Source organism: Megascapheus bottae, chromosome 5 (assembly GCF_031878675.1).
Source record: "Megascapheus bottae isolate mThoBot1 chromosome 5, mThoBot2.hap1, whole genome shotgun sequence".
NCBI lineage: Eukaryota > Metazoa > Chordata > Mammalia > Rodentia > Geomyidae > Megascapheus > Megascapheus bottae.
Window position 1 is genome coordinate 63,203,923 of NC_143513.1, and position 24,428 is coordinate 63,228,350.

The 24,428-nt window shown below is 37.1% G+C and overlaps 2 protein-coding genes across 4 annotated transcripts in view; one reads left to right on the forward strand and one right to left on the reverse strand.

Moving 5' to 3' along the window:
• The window catches only part of Ptprz1 (protein tyrosine phosphatase receptor type Z1), a 154,599-nt gene extending 149,869 nt beyond the window's left edge, over positions 1-4,730 (forward strand). The window contains exons 28-30 of the mRNA XM_090333216.1: positions 1,066-1,208; positions 2,121-2,256; positions 3,736-4,730. Of these exons, the coding sequence (XP_090189342.1) occupies positions 1,066-1,208; positions 2,121-2,256; positions 3,736-3,876 (420 nt within the window). The 3' untranslated portion in view covers positions 3,877-4,730. The remainder of the gene's footprint in view (positions 1-1,065; positions 1,209-2,120; positions 2,257-3,735) is intronic.
• Positions 1-24,428, reverse strand: part of Aass (aminoadipate-semialdehyde synthase) — a 54,510-nt gene that overhangs the window by 1,385 nt on the left and 28,697 nt on the right. Inside the window, exons 12-24 of one of the 3 annotated variants that reach the window (XM_090333213.1) lie at positions 22,874-22,933; positions 22,581-22,648; positions 19,858-19,979; positions 19,339-19,465; positions 17,539-17,649; positions 17,342-17,450; positions 16,704-16,844; positions 13,622-13,789; positions 11,779-11,874; positions 9,354-9,469; positions 8,058-8,146; positions 7,401-7,577; positions 5,108-6,262 (exon numbers count right to left, since the gene is read on the reverse strand). In XM_090333213.1, the coding sequence (XP_090189339.1) occupies positions 6,144-6,262; positions 7,401-7,577; positions 8,058-8,146; positions 9,354-9,469; positions 11,779-11,874; positions 13,622-13,789; positions 16,704-16,844; positions 17,342-17,450; positions 17,539-17,649; positions 19,339-19,465; positions 19,858-19,979; positions 22,581-22,648; positions 22,874-22,933 (1,503 nt within the window). In that variant the 3' untranslated portion in view covers positions 5,108-6,143. Of the gene's footprint in view, positions 1-5,107; positions 6,263-7,400; positions 7,578-8,057; positions 8,147-9,353; positions 9,470-11,778; positions 11,875-13,621; positions 13,790-16,703; positions 16,845-17,341; positions 17,451-17,538; positions 17,650-19,338; positions 19,466-19,857; positions 19,980-22,580; positions 22,649-22,873; positions 22,934-24,428 lie in introns of those variants that run through there. The other 2 variants (XM_090333214.1, XM_090333215.1) reach the window with 2 other exon arrangements.

The following is a 24,428-nucleotide window of genomic DNA, read 5'->3' on the forward strand; positions in this document are numbered from 1 at the left end:
CTAAAATTGTAAGGTACCCTTCCTTACTACATTGTTTTCTAAGTATTTTATATTCCACTTGAAATTTATTCTTTCTGTTGCATTATATGGGAGATACATACAGGTATGTTTCATAATTTCCTTGTGATATTGTTGCAACATCATTTATGGTCCAATAATATAAGCAGTCAGAAATATAGTTTCCTGGATTTTTGTTGTTTAGTTTTCTTGCTGTTGTAAAAGTGATACACAGGGGTGTTATCTAAGTCAGATAACGAGTGCATTTCTTTGTGAATAATGTCACCCCTTTCCTCCAGAAATCTGGTTTCTGTATATGCATGGACTTGTTTCTCCCACGTTCTTTCATTCGACTGGGTTGTCAGTCTCATTGCCAAAATAGCAGAGTCTTCATTCTTACAAGTTATAATTCTAGTTATCTGATGTTATTGTTTTCTTCTTCAGGAGTACCTGAGGTGTTTTGGTCTTTTGTACTTAATCATGTAAAATTTAGGTTTTGGTACTTGGTTTTTAAATGTAGTATTTTATTAACTACACTGGGGCCTGCAGGTCAGAGGCCTATGGGTTGTAATCAAGTCACACAGTCAAACTGGCCACTTAAACAAGAAATGGAACTAAGACAGATGTTGAACAAAGGTCTCCACCTCCTCACCAGCATTTTTCCCACCTTAGTTTTCAGCTTAATTTTCTTCCCCACGTGTAAGTCTGCTTGCTGCTGGTATCTGAAGGTCCCTGCGCTAGTCTCCAAGCAAAGTTTCCAGGCAAAGTTTCACATGATTTCCTTTTCTAGCTTCAAACTTAGACACATTTTTTTTACATATTTTCACAGTGTGTGAAAATTTCCCACAGATTATACTCAGATTATGTTTATATTTAGAATTTAAGAAGAGATGTTATTTTGTTATCTGAGTAGATCTATATAAGGCAAAGGTAGCAGTATAGCTCTGTTTTCCCTCCCTGATGGCGATTTGTCATAAATACTACATGCACGTGATTTTATTATCTAAGTTTAACTCCTGTTAAACTGCTCTTAACCAGTAAATATTCATTTGTCCTCTCTTCCCATAGGATGATTATGTACTTGAAGTGAGGCATTTCCAGTGTCCCAAATGGCCAAATCCAGACAGTCCCATTAGTAAAACGTTTGAGCTGATAAGCATTGTCAAAGAAGAAGCTGCCGGCAGGGATGGACCTTTGATTGTTCATGATGAGTAAGTCTCACATTTGGGATCATTGAGTTGTCTTCAGACTTCCTAACTTTTTGAGCCTGGCCTCGCCAGGGTATATTGGTTACCTGCTTATCAACAAGTGTAATACTGAACATTTATTCCTTCACTTGAAGCTCCAGAGGAAGACAGAGAATGGATGCATAGTCACAGGAATGAATCTGCTCTTCCTTTTTATGATGAAAACATTTTGTAAGGGAGGCATTGTTTCAGCCTTGGACCTTTTCCAGAGCTAATCAGACATGTTTTTCGGGCAGTTATTTCTTGTGCAGATATATAAACTTGTATTTAATTTTCTAATAGCAATAATTTTCTAGTGATGATTCAATAGATTTTTTCCAAGTTTCAGTTACAACCCAAAAATGTTCAGTTCATGTAACAAAACTAGCATATAAGATATGTACTTGGTCCATTATAACTTCAATTTGTTTTTTTAATTTTTATTATCTTTAAATAGGTATACAAAGAAGTTTTTAAAGTTTTATTCGAAGAAGTTTTAAGTCAATCTGTCAGTTTACATATACAATGAATCTTTATCAGTGTCACCCATTCTATCTTTCTCCCTCCACATCTAGTCCCACCCTACCCATCCCATCAAGTAGGAAACTTCTAATAGAAGTTTCACAGAGATAGTGAGTGCTATGACTGCATTCACTCACCCTTCCTCTCTCCACTTGTCTGACTCTCTCTGAATGTCCATTCATTTTTAAATTATTGCCATCCCCTTTTCATGGGACAAAAGTAATAAACACACAAACAAATGAAAACACAAAACAAAATGTAACTAAAATGTCTAGTGTTCTTTTTGTGAGATTTTAAGCCTGCTTGCTCTGAAAGTTCTAAGTGTGAATGCTCTGAGGGTCTGCTAGAACCTCTGTCCCTTTCCTTTATTACAAGGCATGGAGGAGTGACTGCAGGAACTTTCTGTGCTCTGACAACCCTCATGCACCAACTAGAAAAAGAAAATTCCATGGATGTCTACCAGGTAGCCAAGATGATTAATTTGATGAGGCCAGGAGTCTTCGCTGACATTGTAAGTAGCAAAGCAAACTTGTCACTCTTACAGAACTATTTGCTTTCTTAAAATTACTGAAATGTCTCAAGTGTACATAGAAATGGTCATATGGATGAATAGGAAACATCCTATATAGTTAAAATCACAAACTTGCGTTCCTGGATGACAGATAGGTTGAAAAAAATTAACTGTCATGTTATTTTATAAGATTTATTCTAATTTTCAAAAATACATGCAGAAATGCCAACCTTGAAAAAAATTACCTTTAAGGGTTCAAGTTCAGCCTAGCTTCAGAGAAGAAGCAGTAGGCATACCTCAAATATTTAAATGCTAGAACCATTCTTATTTTTTTCTTTTTTTATTGTGATTAATAGAAGGGTTACATTATATTCACCAGATAGAAAGTGCATAACTTCACAAACATTGCCATTCTTATTTATTTTCTGATTCTCCAGCCAAATTCAATTTCCAAAGTTAACAAATGACTAACTATTCAGTATTTTGGGGGGAAAAGAGGGGCCGGGATCATGGCCTAATGGTAGAGTGCTTGCCTAGCATGCATGAAGCTTTAGGTTCTATTTCTCAGTGTCACATGCACAGAAAAAGCTAAAAGTGGTGCTGCGGCTCAAATGCTAGAGCACTAGCTTTGAGGAAAGCTTAAGGACAGTGCTCAGGCCCTGAATACAAGCCCCAGGACTGGCAAAAAAAAAGGAAAAGAGAAATATGTACAGTTAGTGAAGAGACATGGTTCATCTGATAATCACTCTCAATTTAGAAAAAAATCTGCAAGGTGTGTGTGTGTGTGTGTGTGTGTGTGTGTGTGTGTGTGTGTGTGTGTGTAAATAGCTGGGAAGATACCAGGAAGCCTGGTGCACTCCCTGCAGAAGGAGGGTTAGAAGACATAGGCTCACTATCATGTTTGTAGCTGATCTCTTATATGAAAATTGCACACATACACACACAATCACCTTTTCATAAAGCAGAGCAGAGAACTAGGCAGGCTGGTAAAGAAAATACTATTTCTAAGCAATGGATCTGGTGAATAGACTGCATTCTACATGGGTCACCCAGCTGACAGTAAAACCATGGTTGAGGTCTCTCCATAAATAGACACAACAATTAGATTCCATAGCAACTAGAAAAAGGAGAACAAAATAGTTATTTTTGGAAGGGTGCCAAGCACCAAATCATTCCACCAAGGTATTAAAACTCTATCCTATCACCTTCTAATTTCAGGAATCAAATGGATAAGAACAGTGTGCTTTTCACTGAACAGATGAGCAAGAGCTAATTTTCTAGGATTTGCTAATTGCAAAACTGCTTTAGTCAGAAAGAAACATTAATAGAGATTGTATACCTCTGCTAAGTAGAACAAAACCCACAACGCAATGGACTTCCATGATGTGTGCCAAACTGTGACTTGACAATATTCCATTTTTACAACTGGGTATCTTCACCAAGCTTCCTGCTTACATTCTTTTATTCTCTTTTTTCTAGGAGCACTACCAGTTTCTCTACAAAGTGGTCCTTAGCCTTGTCAGCACAAGGCAGGAAGAGAATCCATCCACCTCCCTGGACAGTAATGGTGCAGCTTTGCCTGATAGAAATATAGCTGAGAGCTTAGAGTCTTTAGTTTAAGGCAGAAAGAGTGGGAAAGCCCACATCTCAGCAATGTTTTTCTCTTTCTCAGATTAAAGGACTGAGTCAGTTCTATTATCCGTTCACCTCCCACACCTGACAGTAACTTTCATGACATAGGAACTTGCTGCCAAATTTACATCATTAACAACGTGTGCCTTTCTGAAAGACTTCTTGTAATTCACTTATCATGTTTGAACTAAAATGATTGAATTTTGCAGTATTTCTAAGAATGGAAATATGGAATTTTTTCTCCATGTTGATCTTAACAGAAATTACCAATTTGTAGATTTTAGGAATTCCAAACTACAGAAAATGTTTGGAGGAGTGTGTGTGTGTGTGTGTGTGTGTGTGTGTGTGTCCAATTTTTGAGCTGTATTTGTAGCAGGCATTATGTTGGCAAGAAATGTAACTTAATTAGTAGACCATAAAAGAACTCTTTGTTCCCTATATTCAACATTTAAGGATCATTTTATTGACCTAAAGTAGGGATAATCTGATACTTACTGTACATATTGCTCTAGTGTGTCCATGGACCAAATTTATATTTATAATTGTAGATTTTTCTATTTTACTACTGAGTCTGTTTTCTAGTTCTGTGTACTTGTTTAGTTTAATGGTTTGGTTCCTTATATGGTTGTACTCTCCAAGTCTGCTGATACTGTCATGTTATCTAAGCAATTAACTCTGTTTCAGCATGTAATTTTAACTTTTGTGTCAAATAAATATACACTTGCTTTGAATGACATTTTTTGAGATTAACTACTTACCAAATGTTGTTTCAATGGTTTTTATCCAAGGAATTGCAAAAATAAATATAACTCTTGCCATTCATTTGTATATGCTTATGAAATTTTGTGTCAGAGTATGTGTGGCCAAAAAGTGGGGAGATGAGATAGATAAGAGTAGAAAGGGATAGAGGAAGGGAAGTAAGTAAAAAAGAATTATGATTCTTAAGTGGGGCTTTTTTAATGAAAAAAATTATTTGTAGGAAACCACAGCAAAATAGTTTCCTACTGTTCCTTAAATATTTAGTCTTAACTGTTTACTAGAACTTTTGTATATTTCTTTTGCTTCTGAAGGAATCATGGCCTGAATGTTCATGTGTCCCAGAATTTACATGTCTGAATCCTTATCCCTAAGGCCACAGTTATTAAAACACGAAGCCCTTCGGTAAGTACAGCCCTCTGGAATGGGGATTAGTGCCGTCCCCATGCTTTATTTATTTATATTTTTTTTGCCAGTCTTTGGCTTGGGCTCAGGGCTTGAGCACTGTCCTTGGACTTTCTCAAGACAAGCTCTCTACCACTTGAGCCTCAGCACCACTTCTGGCTTTTTGCGATGTATGTGGGGTACCGAGGAATCGAACCCAGGTCTTCGTGCATGCTAGGCAAGCACTCCACCACTAGGCCAAACTCCCAGCCCCCCTCCCCATCCTTTAATCTAGTTTTATTTTTCTTCAGAACACTTGGTGTTTTCTGAACCTTTATTTTATATTCCTTTGTTCCTGCCTATGTCCTTATTTAGTATGTAAATATCATGGAAAGAGTAATTTTTCTCCTTTATTAATCTTGTATACATCTAGCACAGTCTATGCAACATTAATGAGCTATATCTTAAGTGAATGATACAAGCTGTGGATTTTTCATAGATTTTTTTAAAATCAGGTTGAGAAAGTTCATTTACTTTTCACTTATTTTTTATTTGTTGAGTGTTTTTAAAAGAAAGGATACTGGATTTGGTTACTTTTTGTGTTCTTAGTGAATTAATACATGGATTATTAATTCCATTTTCCAAACACTCAAGAGAAAATTTAAGTGATAAATTTACTAAATAAATCATAACTTTACAATAATCATAACAGCATTTGACATAGACTTATACATAAGTAATCTAAGATATCTAACAGAAACAATTTGAAAAATACAAAAATAAAATATGAGAATCTTCTAAAGCAGTGAAACTACATATGGTGATTATAAGAAAATGTGTTTTATAAGATAAAAGAGACACAATAAGTTAACAAAATATGATCATTATCATTTTATGCACATATGATAATACATGATAATATTATTAAAGTTCTCTCTTAATGACTGGCCTCTCCTATTCTGAACATTGTCAAATTAAAGATTTATATTCAAAACCACCATATTATTGACACATCAAAATAGGTCATGCTTCACGCTATAAAACACAGCATATAAGTAAGCATGTTTGTTGTGCAAATGTTGAGAGCCATTCTGCCTGCAATGATACAAACAAAATTATAGCTTGAGTGTGCTCTGTGTAGTATACATAATGCCTTCTGCTTTAATCCGCTCTAATATTGGCCCATAGATCTCCTTTGTAAAAGGTCCCATTAGGCCTTTAGCTTCTATTTCACCTGGAAGAAAACAGATTATTATTGTTTTTCAAAGACTATCTCTGCAGAGAACATATCAACCCAGCAGCTTTCACAGCCTATGTGAACTGTAGGCCCAGACACTACTTAATAGTTGCTTGAATGTACCCTATTCAATGGTTACTTAGCCAATACTCTGTAAAGGAAATGGGTTACTTTAGGATGAAAATTACAGATGTGTGTGAGTATGGTCTGACAATCTGTGCATGTAGCTGCAGTAATTCCTACCACAGTGAACTAAAACCAATCTGGTCATCTGAGTATCTCTTAAAATGGTGGAAAATAGTATGTTTCAACTTTTCTAGGGTATAAAAGCAACATGCATTTTATACAGAAGGTACTTAGAATTCAGATTATGATCTTTTTCTGGACTAGTGATACTAGTATATGATCCTAGAGTATCATACACTGTAGGATGCTATCTCAAGATGCCAGACAACAAGTACAGCTACCAGGGCCAGCTACCAGGCCACCATGAAACTAAACTTGACAGTAAGTAAACAACCAAGACTGTACATACACTGTGTACTAAGCTATGATGTTCATGAGATCAGCTGTGCTCAGTGCTTTTTCAACCTCACATTTTCTTAGGATGAGTTAATTCAAACAGTACCCCACTGTAAATCAACGAGAATGTATCTGAAAATATTCATGGAGTATAGATAATACATTAAGATAAAGTCTATATCCTTGATATCCTGTGACTGAATATTCTCTGCTATTTCAGAACAACCATTCCCAAAGTAGAAAAACAAACAAGGAAAGGAAGAGTTTTAACATCTCCAGCAGGGCTCTCTGATAGCAGGTTTCTATGCTGTTTCATTCAAGTGCCGCAATAAGCGTATGGCTTAGAGATAGGACATTTAAGATGAGGCTTTTACAGAGGCATGCTGTGTAACTTGTGCTCCGTCATTCAGCTCTCTGGAGACTGGGTGGAGTGAAAATCAAGTCTAACTCCATAGCCTATGTTCTTTATTCCCCACAGGTGGTCTCCTCACAAGAATTGTCATAAATATTGCTAAATGCCAGAGATCAAGGGTAGTAATTTGATGCCCAGACACTAATTGACTTGGGAGCATTAGTATGGACACCCACCAGCCCTTAAACAAGCAGCACTTACCATCCAGTAACATTTTGGCTGCCATGGCAGTGGGGAAACCCACAGTTTTAGCCATTGCCGAAAATCCACTGAAATCTCCATAAACCACTAGATCAACAGTTTTGTGCTCTAAATGTCCAGAAGGATGTCTGATTCCAAAACTGTCTCTCATCACGATCATATCTTTTTCTTCAGGGCCTTAAAAACAAAGATATCTGAAAATGTTATGATCCTTATAAGTCAAATACTAAATTTCACCTCCTATCCTTGGCCCTTCCATCACAAGCTTTTCTTCTGATGATGTACAGACATTAGACAATTATTTATCATAGTAGTTTTTGGTCCATAGACCAATCAACAACTGAAGGAATTGAAGACTCCAATTATATCCCTTAACATCTAAAAGACATTGTTGTAGAGAATACACATTTGCTCCATTTGGCACTTATGTGATAAAAGTGAAACTTTTTCTTTCCTTTCCCATAATAGTCCAGTTCATTTCTACCTAAGAATTTTCAGATTCTTCCCTCTGGAAAAATAGCCCAAGGACCTTCCCTTCACATCACACATGCCATCCCTACTGCATGGCTCCACTGCCCCGACCCCAACCTGACCATCTAACTGCATTGACTCTCTTCTGATGCCTTCAGAGGTGTTGAGCCAGGACCCAGGGCCTACCATAGGAGAGCTTCAAGGCCAAGTGTTTGGAGAGTGCATCCACAATGGATTCTGCCTGAGGGACTTGATCTTCCCCAAGTAAGCCCAACCTGCAAAACACAAGCGCTGACTGAATTAGTTCAAGACCTTGCTGTGTTCTGCTTTGGGGAGAAGAAATGAACTCCTTGAATTTTTATCTCGAAAGTGCAAAATCACAAGGTCATTTTCCAACTTCAAGGACTCTGTTAAATTGTAAAATAACAATAACAGCAATATTTTAACCTCAAGATCATCATCAGACTCCCCCAGACATTGTTCCATGAAGCTGAACAGAGATGATCCACTGGAAACTCATGTAATATACTTCATGAGAGGTTCATTTAGAGGAGCTCTTCCATATTAACAATATCCAGTGTGTGGCAGTCATATGGGTTGAATGTTTTGCAGTAGTTGAGTAGTGTAATATTAGAACATAAAAGAATTCCATTTTATACAAGAAATGAGCAGGAAAATGCTTCACAGTATTTTTCCTAATGATGATGATGATGATGATGGTTTCAAAGGTACTGAAGTTTAAATTCAGGACCTCATGCTAGCTAAGCAGATTCTCTACCAGTTGAGCCAAGTCTCCCATCACTTTCGCTTTAGTTATTTTTTGGATAGTATGTTGTTTTGGGCTGGAGGTGACCTTGCACTCTAATCCTCCCACACCGTTGGGATTTACAGGTATGTAGCACCAGGTCAGCTTGATTTTGTTGTTGTTATTGTTGGTTAACAATACTTCGGGTTGAAGTTAGAACTTCTCACTTGCCAGTAGGCACTTTACCCACAGAGCCATGCCCTCAGCCTCTTTTTTGATTGATAGTTTTTAAACAGTGTCTTGTTTTCTGCTCAGGAAGGCCTGGGCTGGTATCTTTATACTTACACTTCCCCATATTATCAGTAATGACAAGTGTGTGCCACCATTCATAGTTGAGGAGTCATACAAACTTTTATGCCTCAAACTGTTGTTTCCAATCTTTGCCAGCCTGCTGAATAGCTGAAATTACAACTGTTTGCCACTATCCTAAGCACAGTATTTTCCAGACTACAAGTGTCATTGAGTTGATCTGTTCATGTATTTTCTAACACCTACACGGCAAATTAGAACGTTTCTAGAATGGGCCAACGAAGGACCATTAATTGGCTAAGATACAGTGATTAATTAAAGGTACATATAAAATGCTTGGCTGTATCTCAACCTTCCTTTCCCTGAAAAAGACAAAGTAATCATGGATCCAATTTCTTTTGTCTCTAAACTGAAAGATGGATACCTACCATTCTGCAGCCTCCAGTTGGGTTTGGTCCCCTCCCAGCTTTGTAAGGACAGCATCTTTAAGCACTTCACATGAAGAAGAGCGTGAAATCCCAACTAGGTCACAGAGGAGTTGTTTCTGGTTGTAAAAATAACGAAAAAATACAATTCGTAGTATAATCAAAACACGGTCGCTGAGATATTATCTTCTTAAGACACTGGCCCTCAAGTTCACCTCATGTTTTCATTAGAAACAATGAAAAATATCATATTGTAACATAACACACACACATATGCACACCTACACACCTAGAATGATATTTCAGCAAGAAAAACTCAAGAAACAGAGAAAATGGTAGTACGTTATTTTTGTGTCTCCATGTATCCTCTCCATCATTGTTTTCAACCATCCTCCTCATCTTTTACATCAATTTTGGCCAAGATAAAGTGGAAGGATTACTATTCTGGTTCCTAGTAACAACCATTGTTCTTGTGTAGGTTTAAGAGATAAGAAAGCCTTGGCATGGAATATCTCAAAAGAACACTTGGACAGTGAACACAGCTTTTTCCGCATTCTAACCAAGACTTCTTCCAGAGTCCCAAAGAGCCATGTTCCAGGAACTCAAAGGTCACGTAGGATTCATCACCTAAGCTTTTGGTTTTGGTTTTTGTTGGTCTATGGGGCTTGAACTCAGAGCCTTGGTTCTTCAAGGCTAGAACTCTACCACTTGGACCCAAAATTCCACTTCCAGTTTTTAGGTGGTTAATTGAAGATAAGAGCCTCATAGCCTCCCCTGCCCATGCTGGCTTCAAACCATGATTGAAAGATAGCCTCCTGAATAGGTAGAATCACAGGCATGTGCGACTAGTGCCTGGCAGGGTTTTTTTTGTTTGTTTCATTTAATAGAAATTTTATTACAACACAATCATAATCATTTATTTACATACTTTCTACAGCAGTACTGAATCATTCTAAAGAAAATGTATGGCCCATAAAGCTTAGGGCATTTGTAATCACATCCTGGACAAAAAAAAAAAAAGGTTTTGTTCTAGACTATAACTATCAACATACTAGAATGACTCTTAAAATTTTCTGTACCAACTTTTTTATCCCAGCTACCTCAACCCCTACAGATATTTGCTCCTGTCTAAAAAGTAAGTCTGTGATAGGTAAAACTCAGATTGCAAAGGCTCAAAAGTATACAAAAAAAAACCTTAAAACATTGGATCAGGGCATTTACCCTGAACATCATAATCCAAGATATGATAAGGACACCTGCTCAGCTATGTTTATCTCTGCACTATTCACAATAGCCAGGTGATGGAAACAATCCAAATGCCCGACTGCAGATAAATGGATACAGAAAATGTGAGAATATATATATATACATATACGTATGTATATATATATAATGGAATACTACATAGCCAAAAGACAAGATAAAATAATGGCATTTGCAGGGAAGTGGATGAATCTAGAGCAAATTATGTTGAGTGAGACAAGTCAAGACCAAAGGAACAAAAGACACATGGTATCCTTAATATGTGGCTATTAGATCCACACAGTACAAGAGTGAGGACTCAAAAGTTGCATGCCCAATGCTATGGACATGGTACTGGAAATATAAACATAACTACATAGACATAAAAAAACTTATAGCTCTATAGACATAATATTTTATTACATAGATTAATATGTATCTTTGACATACAAACCCTCAGCCTAATTTTGATTATGTTCTAAAATCTAAGTGCCAATGACTGTAAATGGAGATTCCTTCTTGAATACTTATTTGTTAAACATGTCATTTGAAACATGATGTAAAAATCAATGTTAAAAAATTCTTTAATAAAAAAATTGGATCGTTTCCCATCATGATACATTTCTAACATGTTTTTCATAATATGGGCACAAAAATGTTAAGTTCATTAATGAAATCTCTACTTTACACTTAGTTGCAAGTTCCAAATCTTTCCCAACACTGACACTCTAATTAATGGGTTTAATACCTTGTAATTATCATCATAAATACAAATTGTATATATATATATATATGTGGAACAAATTATTCATGGTTATTAATGGCCAAATGAGAAGACTGACAGGGTTTAGAATTTCGAGAGTCCAGTTCAGTGATACACCAGAATCACCTAGACCATCATATATACAGGGCCCAATTTATGCCTGTTATCATTTATTCAACTGGAAGTATACAGAGTAAGACAGAGGTTTGAACTCTTTGCTGGGCTAAAGGAATACTCCAGTGACACAAGTTGGTACAGGAAGCAGGCCTGGTACAATAGCCCATTGCCTCCTCCTTTACCAAAGAGGAGGAAGATTGTTAAGACTTAACTTCATCAGCTACAGAGGGTTCTTTTGCTTGCACAAAGCAAAGCTCACACTAGGCCATTCCCAAAACCACTCTATAAGATTCTGGAGTCACTTACCCATGTGAGAGGATCGGCCTCAGGTTGTAGGGCAGGGTTTAAATCTCTGCTTATCAGGCCCAACTTTATAAATCCATTCAAAGCTTTGGAATACCCCTACAATAAAAATAAATAAGCACTACATGAATATTTTCACAGGAAGACAAATTTTAAGCTTGCTTTTGAAGAGATAGATCTATTTTTTATAACTAATTTAGAAAACAGTACTTTGCATTTTTTGATAAGGGTACAATCAGCTCCACCTTCAGAAGGAAGAGCCACAACTTGGTACTTCCACTGGCCTGGAAAAATTGGGTCTTTACCTATCAGTTCAGCACAATGCAATTTGATTTAAGAGTCAGTTTTGCTCTTTCTTCATTTTACTTGTCGTTCTGAGGATCCAACCCAGAACTTCAAGCATGCTAGATCAGTTATCTACAAATGAGACCATGTCACTTTCCCTGGTTTGATATATAATAGGAGAACAAGAATAATCTCCCCCTCAAAGCAGATAATCTACTCTACTGACAAACATTTACTACCATAAAACATATAGGGAAAGGGAGGGAGAAGACAATTGCTATGCTAAGAACTTATGACATTGGTCATCTTAATTTGATCATACTTTTTATTTTATACACAAGAAATAGGCATATTTATTAGGCTGAAGAACAGAGCTATTTTCCCAAAACACCATCGTAATTGAGCACACAATATAAATTGCTTTATGTAATCAGTTGTTCCAAGCCTTGTTTTGGGAGTTCTTTGATCATACTTATAGTTAAGTTTTTTATGATGACTAAATGTACAGTGAACATTAGTTTTGTGCTCCTAGAATGGAATCCCCTATTTTGCAGCTGTAATTTGCTTTGAGGAAACCTACCTCACCCCCCTAATATTCTGAGTCAATTTTGGCCAGGATAAGTGGAAAGGGTAAGCCCTTCCTGAGCCCTAGTTTATGTTTCCAATCTGGTGACTCCATCTTAAGCTCTAGGGGCATACAACAAAGGCCAAAGCTGACTGACACATTTATTTCACTAGACTCAGAGGTAAATCTCAGCTAATGACACAAAAAAATCAAAATTTTAGTTATTGGAGATACCTAAAGTCTATTCTTCCAAGTGGAGTTGGAATTGATGGGCCATAAGAAACTGGCACTTCCCTGGCACAGTGTGGAACTTGAGACTGCTGTGCCCACTGGAAGGTAGGGCCAGGAAACAAAGAGAAAGCTAGGAGTTGGAGAGGTTGCCTAACCCCAAATCTCAGTACAGCTGACAACAACCTCCTGTCTGTCTGCCCCAATCTCTAATGAGTCAATAAACCACTTGCTGTTTTTGAATTGGCTCACCTGACATTTTCTTTTCTTTTTTTACTTTTCTTTTTTATTATATTTTATTGTAATTAATAGAAGGGTTACATTATATTCACCAGATAGAAGATGCATTACTTCACAAACATTGTTACCCTTTCTCATGTTTTTGTCCCCATTTCCCTCCCCTTATCTTGTTTTCCCCCTTCCCTATCCTATTTCAAATAAACAAATAAATATGTACACAATATATCAGATATCAAGGTAAAATACTGTAAAAATATGAGATAACCAAGGGACAACATAGTACATTAAGAACAACTATCACACATTATATGGCTCTTGTTTCTATATCCTGGAGGTCCTTTCATTTAGCCTCATCCTATATGTCCTTATGTATCTATCACCAGACATTTTCAATCAAAAGTTTCCTGAGAAAATAAGTTTCCACTTGGTTCACTGTCTTAATTATTTTGATTACTATAGAAAAATTAAACATACATACCACTTAACATTCAAACTGATAATATGTTTAGTCTAAAATACAACATTTACCTTATATCTCAGTGTACCCCTCAGTAAAGTGTGGGCAGATGGAATCCCATAGATCTCTGCATATTGAGTACTGTCTCTGTTAGGGTAACCCTCCAGATTCAGGCCAGGAAAGTAATCCATGGAAGTGACGGCATCAAGAAAAGAGACTCCTCCTGCCACATTCACAACCTGAGATGATAGAAAGGAACATGTGGGACCCCAACTCATTGTTCCCCCTGTGGGTTTATCCAAGTTACTTACACAATAGAACCTCACAGAGCTCTGGAAGTAAACGAATAAAACCACTGTAGCCAACATCCCATTGTCCAGCTAATGCATTCTCATACTTTACAATGCTTTCTCTAAGCCTTCCAAAGTTTACACACAGCATTTATCCTAAGCATCCTATGCTTAGGATATTGTTGTCATTTTGTCTAGCTCTGGCATTGAATTATATTTCAGTGGTTTGAGAAGGAAGGAAGGGAGGGAGGAAGAAAGGAAGGAAGGGAGGGAGGAAGGAAGGAAGGAAGGAAGGAAGGAAGGAAGGAAGGAAGGAAGGAAGAAAGGAAGGAAGGAAGGTAGGTTTATTTTCATGTGTAGCCACACATGAACAAGTGTGTCTAGTAGATCAAGTACTGTTTGCTGGACAAGAGACTAAAGCAGGCACTGAGAAGCTCTGCCGTGTAGAATTCTACTTTTCACCTCAAGAAAGCATACCATCACCTGTAAAGAGAATTAGATAAGTAATGAATCCCTGCCTCCAGAGAGATGGAAGGCGATTAGATTTAAGAGAAATCAGAAGCTAAAAATAGTATCTGTGGATGAAACTTACTGCAAGGATGTAGGACAAAAAGATAGGTACTAATTCACAGGTCGTTGTCTAATTGAGGTCATATATCTCTCCTGCTATAATCCAGTGAAATACTTGACGTTTGCTCCATCATTGGACAGGGTGATGGGGGCAAGAAAAGAGAATACAAGAGAGGATTTTTTAAAAGTATAACAATGTGTCTTGGGACACAGGCAGATACACTTGAATTGCTGAGTGAATAATACAGCCCCTGGAAAACTCTTAGACCTAGACAATGCTGGCATCTAGCACTTTGATTGAGTTTCCACTAAAGAATAGAGAAGGGAAGGTGGAGTGGTCAGGAAAAGCTCCATCCACAAGAGGATATCTTAAGCAGGACCTTGAAAACAGTATCTTTTTCGCAAAGAAAAGAGAAACATCATGCTTTCTTTTCAGATCTTTCAAAGTGTGGGAAATGCAAAACAGCACTCTTTTCAAAAAGAGTTCAGAAGAAAAGCGATAAACTTCAATAGCTATGATTTTTGCTGCTTCAAAATGACTGCTTATTTTTTTTACTTTTTTCCCTGAGGCTTTAAAACCTATCTTTTCTTTATGCAGTTCATATTTGCTAAAGACTTATGGCATACCCGTTAATCTCCTGTGAATGAAATGACAATGTATTTGACTTCATTAAGTCATACTGAAAGATCACTACAAATCTGCTATTACTATTAAATGCCAATAGCTCACACCTGTCATCCTAGCTATTTAAGAAGCTGAGATCTGAGGGATCTGGGTTTGAAACAAGTCTGAAGAAACAAGTTTGTGAGACACTATCTTCTGTTTACAAAGTAGCCAGCAAAAAAAAAAGCTTGGCTATAGGTATGTCTTGTGTGGTAGGATGCCAAAACAGCAGGCAACCCAAGCAAGCCCAGATCCAAACCTAGTACCAAAAACAAAGCTATTATTATGTTATTATGTTCCTCTTTGGCTAAAGTTCACCTACACAATGAAAGGGCACAGAGCCAAGCCCAATGACAGCATTCAATTTCTGGCTTTTTCCATTGGGCATGTAGCACTGACTCTTTCATTCTCATCTTTATCACTTATATGGCCATCTAAAAATAAGCATCTTATCCAAATGGACAAAGAATTTTTCTATGCAAAACATTATTAGTTTACATCAAACAGTCTTTTCCCTCCCAAGAAAAGGCTGAAGAAGCTATCTCCAAAAGGTAGAAGAAGCAATCAAAATGTAACAAGAAATAGGCTATGTGTCACATGAAGGATGAGGGTTTGGTGGAACTCAAACTGCAATTCTGGCACACACCTGGTCCAGAAATGTAAAACTGGATGGAATGTCAGTGCTCACATTATCCATCCAGACTGCTGGAGCCCAGTGGACTTCCCAATTGCCTGGCCTTTGGTGATGCTGCAAAGAAGGCCCTACTTGGAGCAGAATTTGGGTATCTCCCTTCTTACCTTGTGACATGCCATGTTTTTTCTCATGATCAGCAGTGTATGTCCTGTTTTGTTTACTAGTGTTGTACATACTGCTCTGCGAATCTTTAAACTAATTCATTCCTTTTAAAATTCAGCACCCAAGAGATTCACTTGGGGAGATGGAAAGAAAACTTAAAATTCTGACAAATTAGAATGTTTTGAAGTGAGTGTGCTCTGATGGAACCCATCGTCTTCCCCATTGCTTTTCCTTCTCCACCCACCGCTACCCAGCCCAGTCACCTAAACTAAACCAACTATCTTCTTGCATGCCTGTTTGTAGCACATCAGCATAGTTAAGAAAATTATAGTCACTTACTCTAGCATCCACCTTTCCTGACTTGCAATCTAAGAAAAGCCACTGTTTCTTCATTGTCATAAAGAGAGTTCTTACGTTCTGTTATATAGTAGTTGGGCAAGAAATCCCCATTTTGAACAGCCAATTCTCAGCCTGGCTGTGAATTATCTGGGACCAAGAACTTCATTCAGTTTGACAACCATTGGTACCTCACCCAAAGTCCAACATGTATTCAATCTGCACATCATATCCAAATAGATCAAAAGATCAATCCAAACGAGAACGGTATTTTTCAGAACTACTGGCAATAAAAGAAAGAAGGGAAGAAGGTGCACCAGCTTTGTTGGAGAGAATGAAGGACACTAAATGAGACAGAAAATACACATGGGGAAGGACAAGAAAGGGAGGTACAGGCAGCAGAGCATTGGTCAGAGGATTTTGCATGAGGGAGAAAGGTTGGGCCTAAGCAGTTGTTAATGGGCTATACTTCTACTGTCTCAGTGATGGTCCCCTACCTTTCCATTCAGTAGGTAGGAAGCAGGCTGCATTACGTTCATCAAAACTCCCACAGGACTCCAACTGAATTTATATCTCAAAGGATTGTTTGAATGTTCAGGAGCTGGAAGCCCACCACAGTAGGAAATATAAGATTCAATCTGTAAGAATCAAGAATTGAGGAGTGGTAAACTATGAATGAGAAAAAAATAGTATATTAAGTCATTGAAGGAATAAATTTGTTATAATATTGTGTCATTTTTAAATTATTCAAGCTTTCAAATATAGAGCCTTAAAATCAGACACATTTTTTTAATTCAGAGGTGTATTTTAGGTATATGACAAAGAAAAGAACCTATTAGCATATATACTTTACTACTCAAACAGATGGATGATATTTTGAAGATTACTTTTGCTCACTGCTAAAAGTCAAACTTGCTTACATTATATCCCATCTAAGAATATTTTTAAGTGAAAATGCTACCATCCAAGACTTCAATGTTGCCTTACTTCACAGACATGTCTGCACTTACAAAGTTCGATTCGAAATTCCTGGCTGAAAAGTAAGCTATAACAGCATCTTTAACCAGAATCACAGAAAGGTTAGTCCCAAAAAACAAAGCAAGGCCTTTCAAGTCCTCTCATGAACTCTGCTCACCGAGGCTCCCACTTCTTTGGCTTTATCAATGGTATCCATGGCAAGCATATGATCAAGCCCAGGGTCCAAGCCCAACTCGCCGATGACTGTGATGCCAGCCTCTTCAACGCTGGGAAGGGGAAACGGGAAATATCAGATCTGAAAGAGGAAATGTGTCCCTCAGGAAAGTTACATAGCTGTCAATGACTGAAACATACCTCTTTTCCAACTCTTTCAGTGCTGGTGTGATGTAGCTTGCAGTGACCATGTTAACTCTGCTTATGATGCAAGCCTTGGCTACAATGGGATGCAACACATAAGGCAACAAGCTAAAAGAGAGAAAACTTCCCATGAGCTACAGAACAAATTCTTCCCTGTGTGGAAAATTTAAGAAACTAATCATACTTAAAAATGGTTTGGTATTATCTGCATTGACAGTATGCCAAGAACCTATTGGATGTTCATCTTTACTTTTTAAGACAATAAAGAATATTTTATTCATTTTGAATGTGACCTTAAGAAGAGGATATGACTTCTGTACATGCAGACCAGCCAAAACCCAGAAATAACTCAAATATCTACCAATAGTCAAATAACTAATCATGATACATTCATACAGCAGAATACTACACAGAAATAAGAATGAACCAACTACAAATAATAAGAAAAGACTCCCACAGTCATCAATGTTAAATAAATGAAGGTAGCCACAAATGTATTTGGAATGATTGTGAAGTTATGAACTCTGGAAACAGAACCAACTGACCTGTATATCAGAAAAGAAAACAGCACTTACTTTGAGTATAGGGTTAGCGAATAGAGAGGCATGAGCAAGGCTTTTGAGTATAATTGATTATTTCTTTTTTGTGAGGGGAGGCAGGGCTGTGGCAGAAACTCAGACTCTCATTTGCCCTTTTCACTCAAAGCTGGGACTCTACCACTTCAGTCACACCTCTACTTCCCTTTTTCTTTGCTGGTTAGAGATAAGAGTTTCATTGACTGCTGTGCCTGAGCTGGCTTAACTGTGATCTTCAGATCTCAGCCTCTGAAGTAGCTAGGATTATAGGTGTGAGTCACCAACACCCAGCAATATCTTATTTCTTGGTGTCAAAGTTGGTTACAGAATGTGTTTACTTTGTGGAAATTCATTGTGCTACATGTTCATATTTTTGTTTATGTTTTAGTCAGGCTCTCACCGTGTAGTCTATTTGACCCAAACTTAAGATCCTCCTACCTCAGCTCCCCTCCTTGCCTAGTGCTAGAATTGCAGGCATGTATCACAAAGCCCTACCACATTTATATTTTCTACACATGGTGACTACATGCTTAAATTTAAAGCTTTATGAAAAAAGAAGGAGGAGAGAGCAAGAAGACAGAAGGAAAGTGGAGGAGAAAAAGAGAAAATAGAAGTGACAACAGTGAACATGGCGGTGCTGAAAGCTTTAGTGCAGATGTCTTTGTGCTCTATCCGCTAATAACCAGGAGTAGAATTGCTGGGTCATAGAGAAGCTCTTTGTTTTAGTCTTTGGAGGAACATCCATGTTACTTTACAGAGTTGTTAAACAAGTTTGCATTCCCACCAACAGTGAAATAGTGTTCCCTTTTGGTCACATCCAGGACAGCATTTGTTATTGTTCCTTTTCTTAATATTGGCCATTCTAACTGGGGTGAGGTGGACTCTTAGGGTAGTTTTGATTTGCATCCCTTTCATGGCTCGAGATGTTGAACATTTCTTCATATGTCTATTGGCCATTCTTATTTCTTCTTCTGAGACATCTCACTTTAAGTCATTAGCACAGTTATTAATTGGATTGTCATTTCTTTCAGGGTTTATTTTTGCTTAATATATTTAGCTCAAAGTACATTTTGGCTATTAGGCACTTGTCTGAAATATAACCATGTTCATTGTAGCATTATTTACCATCACCAATATATGAGGTCATACCAGATCCCCCTCAATAGAGGGGGGGGGAGAGGGAGACAACAAAAAACACACAGAACTTGTTCTTTCCAAATACCTGATGACAAGATCCTGAGATGCCACCAAGGAGTTCAGCCTTTCTTCATGTTTGCCAACATTAATGTTAACCAGATTAATATTGTATTTCTTGCTTAACTGTTTCATTTGATTCTCCATGTCAGAGCCTATTGCAGGGATCAAACAATCTATATATTTCCATTCCATGGCAAAAAGAGTAATACACTTTTGAATATCTCTAAAAATCACAAATATTCACATATAGAAATGAAAGGGTCATCTAAATTCTACCAAATAAGTATGTTATAAAATTGGGATGGGAAGCCAGCCGTGGTGGCTCACGCCTGTAATCCTAGTTTCAAAACCAGCCCAGGCACAAAAGGACCCGAGACTCTTATCTCCAATTAACCTCTAGAAAATGGGAAGAGGGGCTTGGCTCATGGATAGGGTGGTAGTCTTGAGCTGAAGAGCTCAGGGACAGCACCCAGGCAGAATTCAAGCCCCACAAAAAAAAATTGGGAGGGAGACTGTAAAGAAAAATGGGGGGAGATATAATTACCTACTGTTATTTCTATATTACAGTCTCTTGACAGGTATTCTAATACAGGCCCAGATACATAGCCAGATCCAAGAACCAACACCTTTTTCTTGGTATTCATTGAAAATGACTGAAAATGTTCTCTGTGGAGGAAAAAAAAAAGAGGGAAATTTAATTTCTTTCTACCTAACAAAATTATATGGTCCTCATATCAATCCAAAACTTAGACTGTGAAGTCACAATGTTTCTCCAATTACTTACAAATAAGAAACAAAACAAGAGTTTGCTACATTGATGTATTTCATTACTTATTTCATATTTTTGTAATAAAACAACACATCCTGATAGCTCTAAGAAGCCTGAGGTCTATAGATTTCCATAAATACCCAATAGTAAGGAAGGGCTGGATCATTTATTTATTTATGCTCTATGGAGCAACTTTGTTCTTAGCTTTGTCCTAGAGGACAAGATTCAAAAATCACGTTAGGGGGCTATCTAATGGAAACTTTATTCACTTCTCACAACAATCCAAGGAGACAATAATTTGAACAGGAGAGCCATTTCATATCTAGTAGAAATTATTTTTCATATATCTTTAGGGTCAGGTGAGAAGAGCTGAAGCTATAACCTGGTTTAAATATAGAAGCCAAGGGGCCGGGAGTTTGGCCTAGTGGTAGAGTGCTTGCCTAGCATGCACGAAGGCCCAGGTTCGATTCCTCAGTACCACAAACATAGAAAAAAGCTGGAAGTGGTGCTGAAGCTCAAGTGGTAGATCTCTAGCCTTGAGAAAGTCCAAGGACAGTGCTCAGGCCGGAGCTCAAGCCCAGGACTGGCAAAAAATAAATAAATAAATAAATAAATAAATAAATAAATAAATATAGAAGCCAAAACAAGTATGAGAAAGGATTTAAATTCTTGAGTGGTTTATTTTGTTAAAACTTACACCTTTTGGGAAGATAGCTTCATTTCCTACAAACTATAAGTCTAATGAAATGGCAAGCCTTGTCCAACTTTATAAACCCATTAATATTCACTGGATTTTGCTTTGAAAGTAGATGATAGTCATGTAATATCTTTTGAATCAACAATTATTAACCCAGAGAAATATCCTGATGCCAAGGACTTAGACTGATGACTCTGTTCTTGGAATTTTTAGGTCAGAATGTCTCTCAAAGTTTAATCCATGAATCTTTCCATACATAATAAATGGCTAAAAATAAATATAAAATATCATTGCCCTTTTAATCCTCAAAATATGTAAAGATAGCTCATTAAAATATTCCTCTTTCTAAAAAACTACTATTCTTCAGTTCTATTACAATATATTTATCTGATTATGCTTTCTGCAGTTTATGGGATTAAAACAGCATTTTTATGAGAAAATAGAAAATGATCAAATATACTGTTTTTAAAAATTGACTTTCAGATTCTAATTTTGTCTACATCAGCAGCACCATAAACCCCAGACTTTTGATTAACATTTACTCTTTCAAGTAAAGAAAGGACATTAGAATAAGATGGGATTCAAAATAAAGCAAATTTCCCTTCAAGATGCAATCTTCACTATCAGTTTCTTGGAATAAGAAATAAGACAGGAAATCCTAGCTCCTGCAATCAAATAGACCTGATGCCACATGAAACATGTTAACTAAGAATGCATAATAAGGTATTACAATGATTTGCCATTTCACACACACATGCAATTAATATTAGAAGTAGAAGAAATAAAATCAATAATACTCCAAAGATAGAGCTATGAAAGCACACACAGAGAAAGTTTTCCCGGTACAAGCACTCCTATGTGGTTATAGAGCTAGCTTCGCTTTTCAAAGAATGAAATGTTCTTGCGGTTCCAAGTATTTTGTTGCTACATTCAGTCAAGTAGCTATAGCAAATTAACCAATGGGAAAGTCATTTCTACAGAATCTTCCCTTACTTCTTATAGGAAGAACCACTGGGGAAAAAAATGACACTTGATTTTGCTTGCTTTATTTTTCCCATTTCTATCTTTCTGAAGTAATAGTTACCTAGTCATTGTGTATCATATAGTTCAGGGTTTATATTGTTATTTTGTTAAATGTAGAACAAGGAGTAGCTACAGACACAAATCAAGTACAACCACCAGCAGGAAAGCATTCCTAAATAATGTCAATGTTTTCAGACTCCCTGCAGTGCAGCAGTCAGTTAAGGAGCTAAGGACTTTAACTAAGCATTTTCTAAGAGAACTATTCTCTCAACTATTTTATCAACTTTTTTGAAGTACCCTCCTCCTAATAGGAATTCCCAGTGGAAGTTACCTCCCATCATCTTCTGGCATCATTGTTTCTTTTTCTGTTTCTACACCATGACCTACTTTCCTAAGCATAATAAGAAATGAAAGTTCAAACCTGCAACTAAAACCTATAAGTCCCACATAAAAGATGAACATGCTTATATTTTCTTTGAATAAATAAGTGTAAAATCATCATGTACAAAAAGAACAAATGTGTCTGCCTAAGTGACAAGATTTTTGTACTTTTGCTTCCTTATACACAAGTTTTCATGTGTTTTTATGCACCTGAACAACGCTATATAGTTCAAGGAAAAAAAATTAGCATTTTATGCATTTATAGACATGCCCTATCAATTACATTGGTGGAGCATATTCTATATAACTACAATTAAGAACTCCAATTGAAGCTTTAAATCATCAAATCCAAGATGAGACAATATGTATAAAACAAAAGGATATGAACACTACTTACCTGTCCTCTCGGAGTTTCTGGATATATTTATATTTATCCGTTAAAAAACCGTTGGATGTAATCACAGCCTAAATGTGCATGACACAAGACATTTCTTTAGGTACTAAAATATTAGTCTTACATATATGGATTTATTACTGACAGAGGATGACAGAGTGACGGAGATATACTCTGGAATAGGAATAGAGACACCCTCTATTCCTACAGAGTAAGAAAGGGAGTTTAGGTGGCTAAGGGAGAAAAGGCTATTAAGATAACAGAAAAGTTTGTGGGAAGAAATTTTTAGAACTTACGTCTCGCACCACAGGAGAAAAGTTCTGACTTTCCAGAGGTTGTGACGCATCTGATAATAACTGAAAGAAAAAAAAAGATTGGAAAGATACAAAAAAAATCACAAAGTTAACTTATTAAAGTAGAAAAAAGATAATTTAGGGAAGTTTTCTGAAGATTACTGAAAGAAATCAGTTCTACTCCCAAGATTCAGTTTTCAAATCAAAATTGGGTCCTTGTTAGCTAAGAACACAAACCAGTTTTATTCTATTGAATAAGCTACAAATGCACAAACTGCCTCTGTTACACTTTAATCCATTCCAAGGTTCAAGCTGTTCCATGGGGAGTGGAGAATGGAGTATTCTACTCCACCAATCCAGCAATGATGCCTGGGTAGGGGGGGAGGGAAATCTCTCTTAGTTCAGTATTACTTCTATGTATAGGCACAACAGCATTTCAAAACAGGTAGGGGAAGGCAAGCTTAAGCAGGCAAATGAGTCAATCTGATTAAAGTGCTTCCTGGGAATGTGTGAAATCCCTTGGTGAAAATCATCTCTGAACAATTAACATACACTTTCATAAAATGAATGACAGGAAGATGAAGCATGCCCTGTCTACATTGCAGTGTGTGGGGGCGGGGAGGGGGGAGGAATGGAAAGGATGAAAGAAGGTAAATGTAGCTAAAATCCTTCATATATATCTGTGAAAATGGAAACTAAAGCTTTTTAAGATTGGTTTGTGAAGAGGGAATGAGAAAAGGACTGAAAGAGAGTCTAATAAAGGTACATGGGCTGTATATATGGGGAACCCAAAATGTACAGCTAATGGAGATAAGTTAGAAAAAAAATAAGGGGAAGTCAAGCTGCTTGAGCTGATTAAAACTTTGGCAAGGTAGCAGGGTATAAAATCAACCCTCAAAAGTCAACTGCCTTCCTACATGAGAGGAACAAGGAGAGGAACGAGGCAACAATCAGGAAAGTAACTCATTTTGCAATAGACTCCAAGAAAATAAAGTACCTAGGAATTAACTAAGAATGTAAAGGACCTTTTTGATGAAAACTTTAAAACCCAGAAAAAGGAAATTAAAAGCAGAACTGAGGAAATGGAAAAACCTCCCATGCTCCTGGACTGGAAGAATTAACATTGTGAAAATGGCAATCTTGCCAAGAGCTATCTACAAATTCAAGGCAATACCCATCAATATCCAAATATCATTCTTTAAAGAAATAGAAGAGGCAATCCAAAATTTCATATGGAGTAATAAAAGACCCCATAGAGCAAAAATAATTCTTAGCAGAAAGAACAGCGCAGGAGGAACTTCAATACCAAACTTTAGACTCTATTACAGAGCTATAATAATCAAAACAGCTTGGTACTGGCACAAGAACAGGCCAGAATACCAATGGAATAGAACTGAGGACCCAGATATTAAACCACAGACCTATGGCCACCTAATCTTTGACAAGGGAGCCAAAAAAATAGAATGGAAGAAAGACAGCCTCTTCAACAAGTGGTGCTGTCAGAACTAGTTAAGCACCTGCAGAAAACTAAAGTTGGATCCTTCTTTGTCACCTTACA